A 19,551-nucleotide genomic window follows, 5' to 3' on the forward strand; every position below is an offset into this window, starting at 1 on the left:
TGCCACTTTATGTTTATATACCCTACATTACTCATCTCATATGTATATACTGTACTCTATACCATCTACTGCATCTTGCCTATGCCGTTCTGTACCATCACTCATTCATATATCTTTATGTACATATTCTTTATCCCTTTACACTTGTGTGTATAAGGTAGTAGTTGTGGAACTGTTAGGTTAGATTACTCGTTGGTTATTACTGCATTGTCGGAACTAGAAGCACAAGCATTTCGCTACACTCGCATTAACATCTGCTAACCATGTGTATGTGACAAATAAAATTTGATTTGATTTGATTTGAAATATGCATTTAGATCGTCTGGAATTACTGTTTTGTAAGCATATTAGAGCAGATGGTGTTAACAAATTCGGATGTATATAGCCTTCCTGTATTTTGTTTCAATCCAAGTACATTCTGCGAAGTGGCATGTGGTTGAGTTTTGGCTGCATTTTTTGGGGGGGGTTTGACTATTCAGCTACGCTATGTATCCTAAAATACCGTAAGAAATTATGTGGTGTTTTTGGTGTAACAGTAACATTATAATATATACTATTATATTTGGTTCTGTTATGTAGAATACTAATGAATCATTATATGATCTTCGAAGACATTGATTCAGCTTTGATCTAAATTGACTAAACCAGCACCATTGTAAGAAGTTACATAGCAACTATCTGGCAGCACTACACCCCTGCTTCTGCTGCACCGAACGAAACACACCTACAGTAGTAGGCTATTTGCAGAAGGAAACATTTCTGGTTGGTCTCAGGGAATGTAAAACATTTAGGGAGACTTTTAAAACGGGATTGAGTGACGAAGCAGCAAATACAGTGCTATGAAAAAGTATTTGCCACCTTTCTGATTTTTTTGCATATTTTTTATACTGAATGTTATCAGATCTAGAACCAAAACGTAATATTAGATAAAGGGAAACGGAGTTTACAAATAACCAAAAAATTATACTTGTTTTATATATTTCATTAACAAAGTTGTGCAACACCCAATTCCACTGTGTGAAAAAGTAAGTGCCCCCTTACATTCAATAACTGGTTGTACCACCTTTAGCTGCAATGACTGCAACAAAATGCTTTCTGTAGTTGTTGATCAGCCTGTCACATCGCTATGGAGGAATTTTAGCCCACTCTTGCATGCAGAACTGCTTTAACTCTGTGACATTTTGTAGGTTTTCAAGCATGAACTGCTCGTTTTAAGTCCTGCCACTACATCTCAATTGGGATTAGGCCTGGACTTTGACTAGTCCATTCCAAAACTTCAAATGTTTAACCACTTTCATGTAGACTTGATAGTATGTTTTGGATCATTGTCTTGCTGCATGAAACAGCTGCGCTTCAGCTTCAGCTCACAGACGGATGGCCTGACATTCTCCTTTAGAATTCTCTGATACAGAGCAGAATTCATGGTTCCTTCTATTAAAGCAAGTCGTCCATGTCCTGAGGCAGCAAAGCATCCCCAAACCATCAAACTACTATCACATTACCATCACGCTTGACCGTTGGTATGAGGTTCTTACCATGGAATGAAGTGTTTGGTTTTCACCGGGCATGACGGGACCCATGTCGTCCAAAAAGTTATAATTTTGACTAATCTGTCCATAGAACAGAGTTTTGATGATCATCTAGGTTCTTCCAGGTGCCTTTTCGCAAACTTGAGTCAACTTTCTGGACAAGATTGGTCCCAATATGAATTAAGGTAACTGATTAGTAAGGAATACCCCTCACCTTGACGGACTGGGATATGTTCCCGGGTTGCCTCTAAGAATAGCATTGTCTGTAGGACATGATGACTGAGTTCATCTGGAAGTGTATAGGGGATGTTGTTCCTACTGTGACTATTAAAACCTACCCAAACCAAAAACCGTGTTTAGATGGCAGCATTCACGCAAAACTGAAAACACGAACCATCGCATTTAACCATGGCAAGGTGACTGGGAATATGGTTGAAAACAAACACCGTAGTTATTCCCTTCGTAAGGCAATCAAACAAGAAAAACGTCAATACAGAGACAAAGTGGAGTCGATATTCAACAGCTCAGGCACGAGACGTATGTGCCAGGGTCTACAGACAATCAAGGATTACGAAGGGGAAAACTCAGCCGTGTCGTGGACACCGATATCTTCCTACCAGACAAGCTAAACACCTTCTTCGCCCACTTTGAGGATAACACAGTGTCACCGACGCGGCCCGCTCCCAAGGACTGTGGGCTCTCGTTCTCCGTGGCCAACATGAGTAAGAGATTTAAGCATGTTAACCCTTGCAAGGCTGCCTGCCCAGACGGCATCCCTAGCCGCGTCCTCAGAGCATGCAGAGACCAGCTGGCTGGAGTGTTTACAGACATATTCAATCTCTCCCTATCCCAGTCTGCTGTCCCCACTTGCTTCAAGATATCCACCATTGTTCCTGTACCCAAAAAAGCAAAGGTAACTTAACTAAATGACTATCGCCTCGTAGCACTCACTTCATCATGAAGTGCTTTGAGAAGCTAGTTAAGGATCATATAACCTCCACCTTACCAGACACACTAGACCCACCTCAATTTGCATATTGTCCCAATAGATCCACAGATGATGCAATCGCCATCGCACTGCACACTGCCCTATCCCATCTGGACAAGAGGAATACCTATGTAAGAATGCTGTTCATTGACTATAGCTCAGCCTTCAACACCATAGTACCCTCCAAGCTCATCCTCAAACTCAGGGCCCTGGGTCTGAAGCCCTCCATGTGCAACTGAGTCCTGGACTTCCTGACTCCACTATGCTGATCTTCAACACAGGGGCCCCACAAGGGTGCGTGCTAAGCCCCCTCCTGTACTTTCTGATCACCCATGACTGCGTGGCCACGCACGCCTCCAACTCAATCATCAAGTTTGCAGACGACACAACAGTAGTAGGGCTGATTACCAACAATGACGAGGCAGCCTACAGGGAGGAGGTGAGGGCCCTGGTGGAGTGGTGCCAAGAAAATAACCTCTCCCTCAACGTCAACAAAACGAGCTGATCGTGGACTTCAGGAGACAGCCGAGGGAGCACGCCCCTGTCCACATCAACAGGACAGCATTGGAGAAGGTGAAAAGCTTCAAGTTCCTGGGCGTACACATCACTGACAATCTGAAATGGTCCACCCACACAGACAGTGTGGTGAAGAAGGCGCAACAGCGCCTCTTCAACCTCAAGAGGCTGAAGAAATTCATCTTGGCCCCTAAGACCCACAAACTTTTACAGATGCACAATCGAGAGCATCCTGTCGGGCTGTATCACCACCTGGTACGGCAACTGCACCGCCTGCAACCGCAGGGCTCTCCAAAGGGTAATGCGGTCTGCCCAACGCATCACCGGGGGCACACTGCCTGCCCTCCAGGACACCTACAACACCCGATGTCACAGGAAAGCCAAAAAGATCATCAAGGACATCAACCACTCGATCCACGGCCTATCATCCAGAAGGCGAGGTCAGTACAGGTGCATCAAAGCTGGAACCGAGAGACTGATTAACAGCTTCTATCTCAAGGCCATCAAACTGTTAAATAGCCATCACTAGCCGGCTACCACTCTTTTATTCAACCCTGCACCTTAGAGGCTGCTGCACTATGTACATAGTCATAAAATCACTGGTCATTTTAATAATGGAACACTAGTCACTTTAATGTTTACATACCTTTTACTCATTTAATATGTATATAAACTGTATTTTACTGTATTTGAGTAAATTCCAACCCCCCCTACATTCGTCCTAATATTTATATATCTCTTAAATCAATTTTTTTACTTTTAGATTTGTGTGTATTGTTGTGAATTGTAAGATACTACTGCACTGTTGGAATTAGGAACACAAGCATTTCACTACACCCGCAATAACATCTGCTAAATATGTGTATGTGACCAATAACATTTGATTTAATTAGATTTTTGATTTGATTTGTTGTATACAGTGCATTCGGAAATTATTCAGACCCTTTGACTAGTTCCACATTTTGTTACGTTATAGCCTTATTCTAAAATTGAAATAATTTATTTTTTCCTTCATCAATCTACACACAATACCCCATAACGACAAAGCAAAAACAGTTTTTTAGATTTTTTTGCAAAACAATTCAAAAATACAACATTTACATAAGTGTTCTAAAATGGATTGTCAACTGTGGGACCTTAAATAGACAGGTATGTGCCTTTCCAAATTATGTCCAATCAATTGAATTTACCATTTGCAAAAATTTCTGAAAACCTGTTTTCGCATCGCCATTATGGGGTATTGTGTTAGATTGATGAGTGAAATGTTTTTTTAATACATTTTAGAATAAGGCTGTAACGTAACAAAATGTGGAAAAAGTCAAGGGGCTGAAAACTTTCCAAATGCACTGTAGGTCTTAATTTAAACTAAAACCAGCAGACACTAGGCTCAGATCCTCAAAAAGTTATACAGCTGCACCGATGAGAGCATCTTGACTGCCTGCATCATCGCTTGGTAAAGCAACTGCGCTACAGAGGGTTGTGCGTACGGCCCAGTACCTCACTGGGGCCGAGCTCCCTGCTATCCTGGACCTCTATACCAGGCGGTGTCAGAAGGAAGGCCCTAACAATGTTCAAAGACTCCAGCCACCCAAGTCATAGACTGTTCTCTCTGCTGCCGCACGGCAAGCGGTACAAATGCACCAAGTCTGGAACCAACAGGACTCTGAACAGCTTCTACCCCCAAGCCATGAGGCTGCTAAATAGTTAACCAAAAAGCTACCCGGACTATCTGCATTGACCCCCTTTTGCTCTAACTCTACTGACATACACTGCTGCTACTGCTTATTATCTATCCTGTTTTACCCCTACCTATACTGTATGTACATATCTACCTCAAGACATAGACTAAACTACAGTGCCTTGCAAAAGTATTCATCCCCCTTGGCGTTTTTCCTATTTTGTTGCATTACGGACTGTATTTTAAATAGATTTTTATTTGGATATAATGTAATGGACATACACAAAAGAGTTTAAATTGGTGAAGTGAAATGGAATAAATAACTTCAAACAATCAAACAGTTCTAAAAAATTTAAAACGGAAAAGTGGTGCGTGCATATGTGTTCCCCCCCTTTGCTATGAAGCCCCTAAACAAGATCTGGTGCAACCAATTACCTTCGGAAGTCACATAATTACTTAAATAAAGTCCACCTGTGTGGACTTTGTCACATGATCTGTCACATGATCTCAGTCCATATACACCTGTTCTGAAAGGCCCCAGAGTCTGCAACACCACCAAGAAAGCGGCACCATGAAGACCAAGGAGCTCTACAAACAGGTCAGGGACAAAGATGTGGAGAAGTACAGATCAGGGTTGGGTAATAAAAAAATATCAGAAACTTTGAAATCCCACGGAGCACCATTAAATCCATTATTAAACATTTTTAAGAATATGGCACCACAACAAACCTGCCAAAAGAGGGCCGCCCACCAAAACTCATGGACCAGGCAAGGAGGGCATTAATCAGAGAGGCAACAAAGAGACCAAAGATAACTCTGAAGGAGCTGCAAAGCTCCACAATGGAGATTGGAGGACCACTTTAAGCCGTACACTCCACAGAGCTGGGCTTTACGGAAGAGTGGCCAGAAAAAAAGCCATTGCTTAAAGACAAAAATAAGCAAACAAAAAGGTACTCTGGTCAGATGAGATAAAAATGTACCTTTTTGGCCATCAAGGAAAACGCTACTCCTACTCCTGGCGCAAACCCAACACCTCTCATCACCCGGAGAACACCATCCCCACAGTGAAGCATGGTGGTGGCAGCATCATGCTGTGGGGATGTTTTTCATTGGCAGGGACTGGGAAACTGGTCAGAATTTAAGGCATGATGGATGGCACTAAATACAGATAAATTATTGAGGGGAAACCTGTTTCAGTCTTCCAGAGATTTGAGACTGGGACGGAGGTTCACCTTCCAGCAGGACAATGACCCTAAGCATACTACTAATGCAACATTTGAATGTTTAAGGGGAAACATTTAAATGTCTTGGAATGGCCTAGTCAATCCAATTGAGAATCTGTGGTATGACTTAAAGATTGCCGTACACCAGCGGAATCCATCCAACTTGAAGGAGCTGGAGCAGATTTGCCTTGAAGAATGGGCAAAAATCCCAGTGGCTAGATGTGCCAAGCTTATAGAGACATACCCCAAGAGACTTGCAGCTGTAATTGCTGCGAAAGGTGGCTCTACAAAGTATTGACTTTTTGGGGTGGGGGGGTGAATAGTTATGCACACTCAAGTTTTCTGTTATTTTGTCTTATTTCTTGTTTGTTTCACAATAAAAAATATTTTGCATCTTCAAAGGGGTAGGCATGTTGTGTAAATCAAATGATACGAACCCCCCCAAAAATCTACTTTAAGGCAACAAAATAGGAAAACTTGCAAGGCGGGTGAATACTTTCACAAACCACTGTAGCTAGCTGCAGTTGCTAGCTAAGTAAGTGAAAATAAAAAATATGAAATCTTTCTCTATTTCTCTCTTGCTTCTCCTTCATTTAGGAAGAAAGTAGTTTGTTCAACACTGTTTTATTTCTCTCTCTTTGAACTACTATCCACATTTTATGCACTGCAGTGCTAGCTAGCTTTAGCTTATGCTTTCAGTACTTGATTAATTATCTGATCCTTTGACTCGGTGGAAAACATGTCAGTTCATGCTGCAAGAGCACTGATAGGTTGGAGGACGTCCTCCTGAAGTTGTCATAATTACTGTATAAGTCTACGGAAGGGGGTAAGAACGATGAGCCTCCTAGGTTTTGTATTGAAGTCAATGTACACAGAAGCTAGCTGTCCTCCGTCTACACCATGGTGCTACCCTCTAGAGTGCTGTTGAGGCTACTGTTGAACTTCTTAGAAAAATAGTGTTTTAATCAATTATCTGGTGACGTGATTATATTTAGTATAGTTTTATCTAATAAGGATAACTTTTAAAATGTTTGAAAATTAAAATTTTCATGAAATTCACTGAGGTGGATGGTCCTCCCCTTCCTCTTCTGAGGAGCCTCCACTATTCCATGGAATGCGTTTGACACCCCTGATCCATACAATTTGACTACAAGTAGTAGCCTTTGGTAAAAAAAGGCAAGCCTGCAGCCCTGCCCCACGTGGAGTTCGTTGCTAATTTGCATATCCAAGGGTATTCACGTCTCATTGGCTGAGCTAGCAAATCAGCATTTTTTGACAGGTATACGCCCTAAACCACTCTATTCTTTCCTAACAGGGCAAGCAAGGACACAGAGAAAAAATTCTTATTAACATCCTTAATTATAATTTAAATTCACATTGTAATACATTTTATGTAATATTTCATAGAAATCTGGAACACTGGGTAGATACTTTAATAAACAACTCTTTTTATTTTTTATTTTCTTCAGTTTTTCACTATCAAAAATACAATTGTTTATATAGAAACAACAAAATTGTATGTTCTGAGTCCATGTCAATGCCTAAATCACATCAGAAGACCATTATTAGATCTGGGGAAAAAATACACATTTTGATTTCTGAGTGTAATTTCCCTTTAATTCAAGTGCACACCTAGCAAGAGAGAAATGTGTTTGGCTAGTGAAGTTTTAGTTCTGCTACTGCACATGTGATGGCAGAGTTTTCAAAACAAATGCCCACCCAATTGATACAAACAATCATGTTGTCATTCTGTCAGGAAGGCCTACTTTGTAGTTAACTTTTAATTGAGAAGGTTTTGGTGAAACCCTTTCTGTCTACCCAAAAGATGGTTATCATTAGCATCACTAACTGGCTACACGAAGACGCGGGCAGCGCACAGACAGGTGGTGGCAATATTGCTGGAAATGAATTGGCAGATGTATTGAATTTGGCTTTTTAAATAGGGACTCCAAAACCAACTTCTCAGCTTGAAAACAGCTTATTTGGCATCAATATTAGTCGTAAACATAAATTGTAGTTGCAAAATTGACAAAAAAAGTGTAAATGAGAGAACTTTGGTCCTAAAGTTAGTAAGCTATCTTCCAAAACTGAGATTTGTGAGATTTAAGGAATCGACAATGCCACAGTTTTCCTTGTGTTGGGTTTAGATTTCAATCCTGCCCACACAGTATTACGTCCAGGCACTGCTGGCCATAACCAAATCACAGCCACACTTGTGCTGTAGACAGTGCACACTTTCCAATCATAGCAGAAGAATCAACCTACATCCCGCCCATTTATTTACAGACAGTAGAACTACCAATCGTCACCGATGTTATGTTGAAAGAATGAGACTTGTTATTTATAAACGGCTTGTGTTTGTTCCCAATTCAAACATCCACACATTCGTGAGCTAACGTTAGCATCACAAACACAACTGTCAGTCCTTTAACCAAAGTCAAAAATAATACAGTGGCTTAGGATGTTAAGGATAACTCAACTACGGTGAGTATAGAGGGTCAAACAACAATAACTGCCAGGGTATGAACATAACAAACATACATACCAAAGAAACATAGCAAACAAACATAGTAAACATAACACACCCACATCAAACCACATCCCCAAATTCAAGGCGAGGGATGCAAAAGCCAGTGCAATGTAAGAATGACCCAAACTTGAACCCTTCAAGAACTCCCTAATCTTTTACTTATCCTATTGTGTCTCCTAGGCTTGAGCCTCCTTAAAAAAATGGACCCCCCAAGGGTCATCAAGACCCATCTGCCTTTCAAGTTGGTGCCCGAAGGGTTCTGGAAAAACAAATGCAAGGTAAGTTGGAGTACGACCCCTAACTCCCCTTTCATACTACTAAGCTGAGCCGAACTGGACTGTGCTGGGCTAGTTATGCATCCACTGTAGTTGTTGGAACCGTGCTGAAAAGGACGATGTGAAGGGAAATATCAGAGCTAGCACATTACAGTTCTGGTCGGCATTATAGTGTGAAAGGTACTAGATTCAGATTAGATTTTTTATGAGTTTGGAAATGCTTTAGAATGAAGTATATATTTTCAGTTAACGTTATCTGAAAAATGATCCATAGAACAGTAAATGACAAACAAAATGCTACACCTTCCCCCGGCCATCTTCTCTCCAGGCTATCTATGTTGCGAGGAATGCTAAGGACAACCTGGTCAGCTACTACCACTTTGACCGCATGAATCTAACCCAGCCTGAGCCTGGACCGTGGGACGGCTACATCCACAAGTTCATGAATGGAGAACGTAAGTCATATAATGAAACTAGCATTTTCCTAATGACTAATACCAATGTGGTCCTGTGTGGCTCAGTTGGTAGAGCACGGCGCTTTCAATGCCAGGATCGCTTTGGATAAATGAGCACACAGCCATGCAATCTCCATAGACAAGCATTGGCAGTAGAGTTGCCCGTCCTGAAAAGGTTAATGAAATGGGTTTCCATGGCCGAGCAGCCGCAAACAAGCCTAAGATCACCATGCGCAATGTCAAGCTTTGGCTGGAGTGGTGTAAAGCTCGCCGCCATTGGACTCTGGAAAGGTGGAAATGCGTTCTCTTGAGGGATGAATCACGCTTCACCATCTGGCAGTCCGACGGACATATCTGGGTTTGGCGGATGCCATGAGAACGCTACCTGCCCCAATATATCGTGCCAATTGTAAAGTTTGGTGGAATAGGAATAATGGTCTGGGGCTGTTTTTCATGGTTCGGGCTAGGCCCCTTAGTTCCAGTGAAGGGAAGTCAACGCTACAGCATACAGTGACATCCGAGACCATTCTGTGCTTCAGACTTTGTGGCAACAGATTGGGGAAGGCCCTTTCCTGTTTCAGCATGACAATGCCCCAGTGCACAAAGCGAGGTCCATACAGAAATGGTTTGTCAAGTTCGGTGTGGAAGAACTTGACTGGTCTGCACAGAGCCCTGACCTCAACCCCATCGAACACCTTTGGGATGAATTGAAATGCTGACTGCGAGCTAGGACTAATCATCCAACATCAGTGCCTGACCCCACTAATGCTCTTGTGGCTGAATGGGAGCAAGTTCCTGCAGCAATGTTCCAACATCTAGTGGAAAGCCTTCCAAGAAGAGTGGAGGCTGTTATAGCAGCGAAGGAGGGACCAACTACATATTAATGCCCATGCTTTTAGAATGAGATGTTCAATGAGCACGTGTTCACATATTTTTGGCCAAATAGCATATGTACAGCTGAAGTCTGAAGTTTACACTTAGATTTTTCAACCACTCCATACATTTCTTGTTAACAAACTATAGTTTTGGCAAGTCGGTTAGGACATCTACTTTGTGCATGACACAAGTAATTTTTCCAACAATTGTTTACAGACAGATTATTTCACTTATAATTCACTGTATCACAATTCCAGTGGGTCAGAAGTTTACATACACTAAGTTGACTGTGCCTTTAAACAGCTTGGAAAATTCCAGAAAATTATGTCCTGGCTTTAGAAGCTTCTGATAGGCCAATTGACATAATTTGAGCCAATTGGAGGTGTACCTGTGGATGTATTTCAAGGCCTACCTTCAAACTCAGTGCCTCTTTGCTTGACATCATGGGAAAATCAAAAGAAATCAGCCCAGACCTCAGAAAAAAATTGTAGACCTCCACAAGTCTGGTTCATCCTTGTGAGCAATTTCCAAACACCTGAAGGTACCCCGTTCATCTGTACAAACGATAGTACGCAAGTATAAACCCCATGGGACCACACAGCCGTCATACCGCTCAGGAAGGAGATGCGTTCTGTCTCCTAGAGATGAACGAACGTACTTTGGTGCGGAAAGTTAAGTCAATCCCAGAACAACAGCAAAGGACCTTGTGAAGATGCTGGAGGAAACAGGTACAAAAGTATCTGTATCCACAGTAAAACGAGTCTTATATCGACATAACCTGAAAGGCCGCTCAGCAAGGAAGAAGCCACTGCTCCAAAACCTCCAGAAAAAAGCCAAACTACAGTTTGCAAATGCACATGGGGACAAAGATCATACTTTTTTGAGAAATGTCCTCTGGTTTGATCAAACAAAAATGTAACTGTTTGGCCATAATGACCATCGTTATGTTTGGAGGAAAAAGGACATCCAGCCATCTTGACACAACTGTGGGAAGCATTGGCATCAACATGGGCCAGCATCCATGTGAAACGCTTTTGACACATTGTAAAGTCCATGCCCCGACAAATTGAGGCTGAGGGCAAAAGGGGGACAGAAGGCGTTGCTAATGTTTTGTACACTCAGTGTATATATTACCAGTTTTTTTCCTCAGCAATCTACACACAATACCCCATAATGAAAAGTGAAAACAGGGTTTTAGAAATTTTTGCAAATGTATTTAAAATAAAAAACAGAAATACCTTATTCAGGTATTTTGCTATGAGACTCCAAATTGATTGGAGTCCACCTGTGGTAAATTCAATTGATTGGACATGATTTGGAAAGGCACACACCTGTCTATATTTTTATGTATTAAAAAATATATATATTTCACCTTTATTTAATCAGGTAGGCCAGTTGAGAACTAGTTCTCATTTTACAACTATGGCCTGGCCAAGATAGAGCAAAGCAGTGCAACAAAAAACAACAAAACAGAGTTACATGTGTAAACAAAAGTACAGTCAATAACACAATACAAAAATCTATATACAGTGTGTGCAAATGGAGTAAGGTCCCACAGTTGACAGTATCTGGAGAGACCTGAAAATAGCTGTGCAGAGACGCTCCCCATCCAACCTAACAGAGCTTGAGAGGATCTGCAGTGGAGAATGGGAGAAACTGAGCTCAATTTCGAGTCTCATCTGAATACTTATGTAAATGAGGTACCAGTTCTTGCTTTAACATTATGGGGTATTGTGAGTAATCCATTTTAGAATAAGCCTGTAACGTAACAAAATGTGGAAAAAGTCAAGGGGTCTGAATAATTTCCAAATAGACTGTACACTTACACACACCAACCCACCACGTATGCTGCTGCCATGCTGCTTACTATTATTAATCCTACTACCAATCACTTTCTTCTAATCCCCAGCCTACACATACAGTTGAAGTGAGAAGTTTACATACACCTTAGCCAAATACTCAGTTTTTCACAATTCCTGACATTTAATCCTAGTAAAAAAATCCCTGTTTTAGGTTAGTTGGGATCACCACTTTATTTTAAGAATGTGAAATGTCAGAATAATAGTGGAGAGAATGATTTATTTCAGCTTTTATTTCTTTCATCACATTCCCAGTGGGTCAGAAGTTTACACACACTCAATTAGTATTTGGTAGCATTGCCTTTAAATTGTTTAACTTGGGTCAAATGTTTCAGGTAGCCTTCCACAAACTTCCCACAATAAGTTGGGTGAATTTTGGCCCATTCCTCCTGACAGAGCTGATGTAACTGAGTCAGGTTTGTAAGGCCTCCTTGCTCTCACACGCTTTTTCAGTTCTGCCCACAAATGTTCTATAGGATTGAGGTCAGGGCTTTGTGATGGCCACTCCAATACCTTGACTTTGTTGTCCTTAAGCCATTTGCCACAACTTTGGAAGTATGCTTGGGGTCATTGTTCATTTGGAAGACCCATTTGTGACCAAACGTCCTGACTGATGTTTTGAGATGTTGCTTCAATATATCCACATCATTTTACATCCTCATGATGCCATCTATTTTGTGATGTGCACCAGTCTCTCCTGCAGCAAAGCACCCCCACAACATGATGCTGCACCCCCGTGCTTCACGGTTGGGATGGTGTTCTTCGGCTTGCAAGCCTCCCCCTTTTCCTCCAAACATAACGACGGTCATTATGGCCAAACAGTTCTATTTTTGTTTCATCAGACCAGAGGACATTTCTCCAAAAAAGTACAATCTTTGTCCCCATGTGCAGTTGCAAACCGTGGTCTGACTTTTTCATGGCGGTGTGGAGCAGTGGCTTCTTCCTTGCTGAGCGGCCTTTCAGGTTATGTCGATATAGGACTCGTTTTACTGTGGATATAGATACTTTTGTACCTGTTTCCTCCAGCATCTTCACAAAGTACTTTGCTATTGTTCTGGGATTGATTTGCACTTTTCACACCAAAGTACGTTCATCTCTAGGAGACAGAATGCGTCTCTTTCCTGAGGGGTGCGACGGCTGCATGGTCCCATGGTGTTTATACTTGCGTACTATTGTTTGTACAGATGAACGTGGTACCTTCATGCGTTTGGAAATTGCTCCTAAAGATAAACCAGACTAGTGGAGGTCTACAATTCTTTTTCTGAGGTAATGGCTGATTTCTTTGATTTTCCCATTATGTCAAGCAAAGAGGCACTGAGTTTGAAGGTAGGCCTTGAAATACATCCTCAGCTACACCTCCAATTGACTCATGATGTCAATTAGCCTATCAGAAGCTTCTAAAAACATGACATCATTTTCTGGAATTTTTCAACCTGTTTAAAGGCACAGTCAATTTAGCATATGTAAACTTCTGACCCACTGGATTTGTGATACAGTGAATTATAAGTAAAAGTATCTGTCTGTAAACAATTGTTGGAAAAATTACTTGTGTCATGCACAAAGTAGATGTCCTAACCGACTTGCCAAAACTATAGTTTGTTAACAAGAAATTTGTGGAGTGGTTGAAAAACGAGTTTTAATGACTCCAACCTAAGTGTATGTAAACTTCAGACTTCAACTGTGTATATTCTTATTCCATTCCTTTACTTAGATTTGTGTGTATTAGGTCATTGTTATGAAATTGTTCGATTACATGTTAGATATTGCTGCACTATCGGAACTACAAACACAAGCATTTTGCTACACTCCCAATAACATCTGCTAACCATGTGCATCTGACCAATACATGGGGTCTGATAGTAATTCACCTCATTCAGATTCAATAGTTGCAATATCCACAAATGTATCGTTACTGTGAAGCTTGTTATTCAGTAGATGACTGGGTCGATTACCATGGAAGTAAATGTCTAACTTGTTGGATGGCAAATTTTGCTCACTATCTTATCAATAGATTTAGTTATGTCTTGACTTTGAAGAGTGTAGTCCGTACCTGGTCTGAAAAAAGTGTTTGTTGAGAATGCTCTAACATTGTTATTAACTTTTACAATTCTGATATCTTCTTTCATTTAGATTCATTCAGCCCAGATGCAAATGAAGTTTCATTGTTTTCAATAAAACTTTTAATGGTGTCCTATAAAATCAGAGGGTCATTGACTGAATTTTTGTTCAAAATTACGTACCCCCCCCCCCCCAAAGGTGCGGACTCCGGCCGCAAAACCTGACATAGAAGGGGAGGGTCCGGGTGGGCCTTCTTACGGCGGCGGCTCGGGTGCGGGACGTGGCCCCCACTCCACCATAGTCAATACCCGCTTTGGTGGCGCCTCTGGAGCGAGGACCCTTACAGCGAGTCCCGGACTGAAGACCATCCTAGAGGGCGCCACTGGACGGAGGAGCAGCTCCAGACGGAGGGGCAGCTCCGGACGGAGGGGCAGCTCCGGACTGAGGGGCAGCTCCGGACTGAGGGGCAGCTCCGGACTGAGGGGCAGCTCCGGACTGAGGGGCAGCTCATGACTGAGGGGCAGCTCATGACTGAGGGGCAGCTCATGACTGGAGGGCAGCTCATGACTGGAGGGCAGCTCATGACTGGAGGGCAGCTCATGACTGGAGGGCAGCTCATGACTGGAGGGCAGCTCATGACTGGAGGGCAGCTCATGACTGGAGGGCAACTCAGATGGCGCTTGGCAGATGGGCAGCGCTGGCGGCACTGGGCAGACGGGTAGCTCAGACGACGCTGGGTAGACGGCAGACTCTGGCCGGCTGAGGCGCACAGTAGGCCTGGTGCGTGGTGCCGGAACTGGTGTTACCGGGCTAAGGACACACACCTCAAGGCTAGTGCGGGGAGCAGGAACAGGGCGTACTGGACTGCCGAGGCGCACTATAGGCCTGGTACGTGGTGCCGGAACTGGTGGTACCGGGCTGGGGACACGCACCTCAAGGCTAGTGCGGGGAGCAGGAACAGGGCCTACTGGACCCTGGAGACGCACATTAGGCCTAGTGCGTGGTGCCGGAACTGGTGGTACCGGGCTGGGGACACGCATCTCAGGGCTAGTGCGGGGAGGCGGAACAGGGCGTACTGGACTGCCGAGGCGCACTATAGGCCTGGTACGTGGTGCCGAAATTGGTGGTACCGGGCTGGGGACACGCACCTCAAGGCTAGTGCGGGGAGGAGGAACAGGGCGTAGTGGACTCTGGAGACGCACAGAAAGCTTGGTGCGTGGTGTTGGCACTGGTGGTACTGGGCCGAGGACACGCACCTCAGGGCGGGTGCGGGGAAGAGGAACAGGGCGTACTGGACTGCCGAGGCGCACTATAGGCCTGGTACGTGGTGCCGGAACTGGTGGTACCGGGCTGGGGACACGCACCTCAAGGCTAGTGCGGGGAGCAGGAACAGGGCGCACAGGGCTCTGGAGACGCACAGGAGGCTTGGTTCGTGGTGCCGGAACTGGTGGTACCGGGCTGGGGACACGTACCTCAAGGCTAGTGCGGAGATGAGGAACAGGGCGTATTGGACTGTCGAGGTGCACTATAGGCCTGGTGCGTGGTACCGGAACCGGAGGACTGGTACGAGGGGCTGCCACAGGAGAGCTAGTACGTGGGGCTGCTACAGGAGGTGCAGGACTAGGGAGGCGCACAGGAGGCCTGGTTCGTGGGACTGGCACTGTCATTCCCAGACGGTTAGCACGCACCTCAGGACGAATATGGAGAGCTGACTCAGGTAACATCACATCCCGCACACGCTCTGTCGGGTGGATGTTGCGCCTCAAGCACCAACACAGCAGCTCCCTCATTTCACTCTCCTCCAAACTCCCCATTAAATCCTTTACAGTCTCTGTATCATTCCCATTGCTCACCTCCAATATCAGCCCGACTGGCTCTGGTTCCTTCTTCGGCTCCTCACGGTAAGCACGGGAAGTTGGCGCAGGTCTCCTATCTGAACTCGCCACACTCCCCATGTGCCCCTCCCCAAGAAACTTTTGGCGTTTCCTCGAGGGCTTCCTACCGCGCCGTCTTGCTCCTTTCTCCAACTCCATTATCCTGTAACCCTCCTCGCACTGCTCCAGCGAATCCCAGGCGGGCTCCGGCACATTCTCTGGATCGATCGCCCACCTGTCTATCTCTTCCCAGGTTGTTCTCCACTCATCCTTTTCCCGGGTCCATTCCTCCACAAAGCGCTGTTCCCTCCTTTCACGCTGCTTGGTCCAATTTTGGTGGGTGGTTCTGTCACAATCGTTGTAACATGAAAGAGAGGAGGACCAAGGCGCAGCGTGAAATGAACACATATTTAATTAACGAAGACGAAGAACACTTTACAAACTTAACCAAAACAACAAACCGACGAACGTGAAGCTATATAAACAATAAGTGCAGACACAGGCAACTTAGACATAGACAATCACCCACAAACTACCTAATGACTATGGTTGCCTAAATATGGCTCCCAATCAGAGACAACGATAGACAGCTGTCTCTAATTGAGAACCAATCTAGGCAACCATAGACATACACACACCTAGACTAAACACTGCCCATAAACATACAAAAAACCCTAGACAATACAAAACACATACATCCCCCATGTCACACCCTGCCCTAACTAAAATAATAAAGAAAACAAAGATAATTAAGGCCAGGGCGTGACAATAATAGCACGAAATCGATTCGGGACAATATTTGGTGCCTGTTTGAATCATTGAGGTTGTAATCAGAGAGTATATGTTGGACAGCCTTGGTTGCCTGTGGATTATAGTTGGTCTTATTGGATTTGTCCTGCATGTTCAGATTGGCATTCATGTCTGTCCCAATAACCAGTTGCAATTGAGTTAATTCTAACAATATGGTGAATTTGGATGGTGATTTTCTTATGTATCATTATGATCGCACCCTTAGTTTTGTTTGGGGCCAGTTTGTACAAATGGTTCTCTATTCTATGTGTGTCCTTTTGGAGCAGGTGTGTTTCTTGGAGCATTGTTATATCAATATGGTTTCTTGCTAGAAGATCAAGACAGCTGGAACGTTTGATAGGAATATTAAGGCCTTTTAAATTCCTTCGAGAATAGCTAGTGTTGCCATTGTTTTTCAAAAATGTCATTATTATCTATAATGTTGATAAGCCCATGGATATAAAAATAAAAAGCATGACCCACAGGGAAACCCACCAATTGGTCGCTCACCGCTGACATGACTCTCCTGGGTGAGGATCCAAGGCCTCAGAATCAGCATGGCTAATGGCTGACAATAGCCAGACCCCCCTCTCTCCCACAGGAGAGATGACGCCGTCACACCCTGTCATAAATTAAGTGAAAGAGAACTCTCCCTTTGCTCCTCAGTATTGGGAAAGGAATGTCTTTGTTACAGAGACTATAACACCCAAAGAGTGAACTTTGGAATAATATTTATAAGATAGGAATGTTAAGAAGGGTCTAAAGAATAATCCTGCAATATTGTTTATTATTTTGTGATGTTATTAAAAACTGTATGAACTAAACACATTCTAGCTTTCAAGTTTCCATCCAATATGATGTTAATGGAATATGAAGAACGATGAAACTGTGTTTGTTAAGATAGGAATTTGATTTTGGTTTTCTAATGAGATAATAGTTTTTCATGTCCGTGGCACATTAACTAAGCCACGCCCATAATGAGGTCAGAAGAGCATGTCAGTGGGATGGAACCACCTTTCCAACCTGAGTGCTTAAAAGGACTGTCTAAAAATGAACATATTCTGACCAGCATACAGACAGCGTGAGCTAAACATTACGAATGGTTGAAACTAAGACTCAACACGAGGTGATAAGATAACCTCACCTATCAGACCAGAAAAGCGTGGAGCGTTGGCCACACGTTGAAATGGTTAGAAACTCTGAAACTCTCAACACGAGTGAAGAAGATGAAGACTAGACCAGAACATTTGACAGTCTGCAGCTGTGCATGTAAAGGGATCTAGAACTTGATTATCTACCCGAGAAAGGAAGGAGAAGATCCTATCTCAGACAATAATTGGTGTATCTGAAGAAACATCCACTACAACCCAGAACAACTAAGAAGGACATTGGGACCTCTGGTAGACAACCAGAGCCTTACACCCATCGAGCCACTTCCCATAGAAGGATCGATTGGTTTCAGAGAGACAAAGGATAAAGACATCTACACGTAAATACATTACATTCCTTACCCCAAACGGGCGGTGCTTCATGAGCAAAGTGTTATTATTACTTTGAGGGTAGTTTCCAAATGTACGATAAGTTTGACTCTCTTTGTCTCTCCTTCTCTTTATCTACCCCTCCCTCTCCATATGTGTAACAAGCTGTCATATCTTGTCAGTCCACTAGGGACGTTTGTCTCACGTAAGTGTGTATGTGTATTCTGTGTTATTATTTATTTAGTTAGTAAACAAATGATTAAATACATTTGTGTAGTACTGAATAATCAGAAAGGCTGGGGTTCTTGCGGATTCAAGAAGTCTGCAACATTCAGAATGAGACTGATATGAGGTAATGATTAATAAGTGACTGTTATTGATGTAAGAGATATCTATATATCTTCTAGAGTTAATTCGGGAGATGGTAACTCGTTAAACAACTTCTCCCGTGGTGGCCCCAAATTCCTAATGAGTTAATTGTTACACGATTAATTTAATTGGTCACTCAGCCCTGGATAGATGCTGACCCTCATCCCTGCATAGGTCAGACCCCTGGATTCTGCTGCAAGGCAAACAATTCGCCGCTTAACTTTAAAGCTTTGGTCCATACAATCGTACACCGAGATCCGTTCCGTAGAGGACCCGTGCGGTGCGCAATGTTAATCAGCGGCATGGGACCCAGCTTCTCCTGCACGAACAGTTCATAGAAAATAATATGCCTTTTCTGAAAAATAATTCTAGCCTGTGTTTGTCATGGAGACAGAATACTTTTATGATAATGCTAATGTAAATGCTGATAGAATGAGAGTTGGTTGGTTTTGAGTGTCAGTGGTTAACCTGTGTATTGTACTCTCCCACAGTGGCATGGGGGTCCTGGTACGACCATGTGAAGGGTTACTGGGAGGAACGAGAGAAGAGGAATATACTCTACATTTTCTATGAAGACATGAAAGAGGTAGGGGAGAGCTGCACCAAATGTCCCCACACACGGATGCATGTGCACACATAGAGAAGCACACAACACAAAAACTTGCACATATACAGTTTATAACCAGCACTGTAATTTATAAATGTATAGCTTTTCTCTCTCGTAAAGGTGGTGGATTTATGTGGGAAGCCAGGGTCAGAATTCTCTTATCTGTAAACACATCTCTGCCACACCTCCATTTCTATGATCTCCACCCCAAAAGCAGACCTGTCTGGCACATGCGTTTCCTCATGCTTAAATTCAAGGTCAGAATATGCCCGATAGGCGTACAGAGGCCCATTATCAGCAACCATCACTCCTGTGTTCCAATGGCACATTGTGTTAGCTAATCCAAGTTTATCATTTTAAAAGGCTAATTGATCATTAGGACACCCTTTTGCAATTATGTTAGCACAGCTGAAAACTGTTGTTCTGATTAAAGAAGCAATAAAACTG

The 19,551-nt window shown here is 43.2% G+C and overlaps 1 protein-coding gene across 2 annotated transcripts in view; it reads left to right on the forward strand.

Annotated features, from left to right (window-relative positions):
- Window positions 1–19,551, forward strand: part of sult1st6 (sulfotransferase family 1, cytosolic sulfotransferase 6) — a 46,543-nt gene that overhangs the window by 20,456 nt on the left and 6,536 nt on the right. For both annotated transcript variants that reach the window (XM_071391027.1, XM_071391028.1), the window contains 3 exons: window positions 8,645–8,742; window positions 9,068–9,194; window positions 18,989–19,083. In XM_071391027.1, the coding sequence (XP_071247128.1) occupies window positions 8,645–8,742; window positions 9,068–9,194; window positions 18,989–19,083 (320 nt within the window). The remainder of the gene's footprint in view (window positions 1–8,644; window positions 8,743–9,067; window positions 9,195–18,988; window positions 19,084–19,551) is intronic.

This window comes from Salvelinus alpinus, chromosome 3 (genome assembly GCF_045679555.1).
Source record: "Salvelinus alpinus chromosome 3, SLU_Salpinus.1, whole genome shotgun sequence".
NCBI lineage: Eukaryota > Metazoa > Chordata > Actinopteri > Salmoniformes > Salmonidae > Salvelinus > Salvelinus alpinus.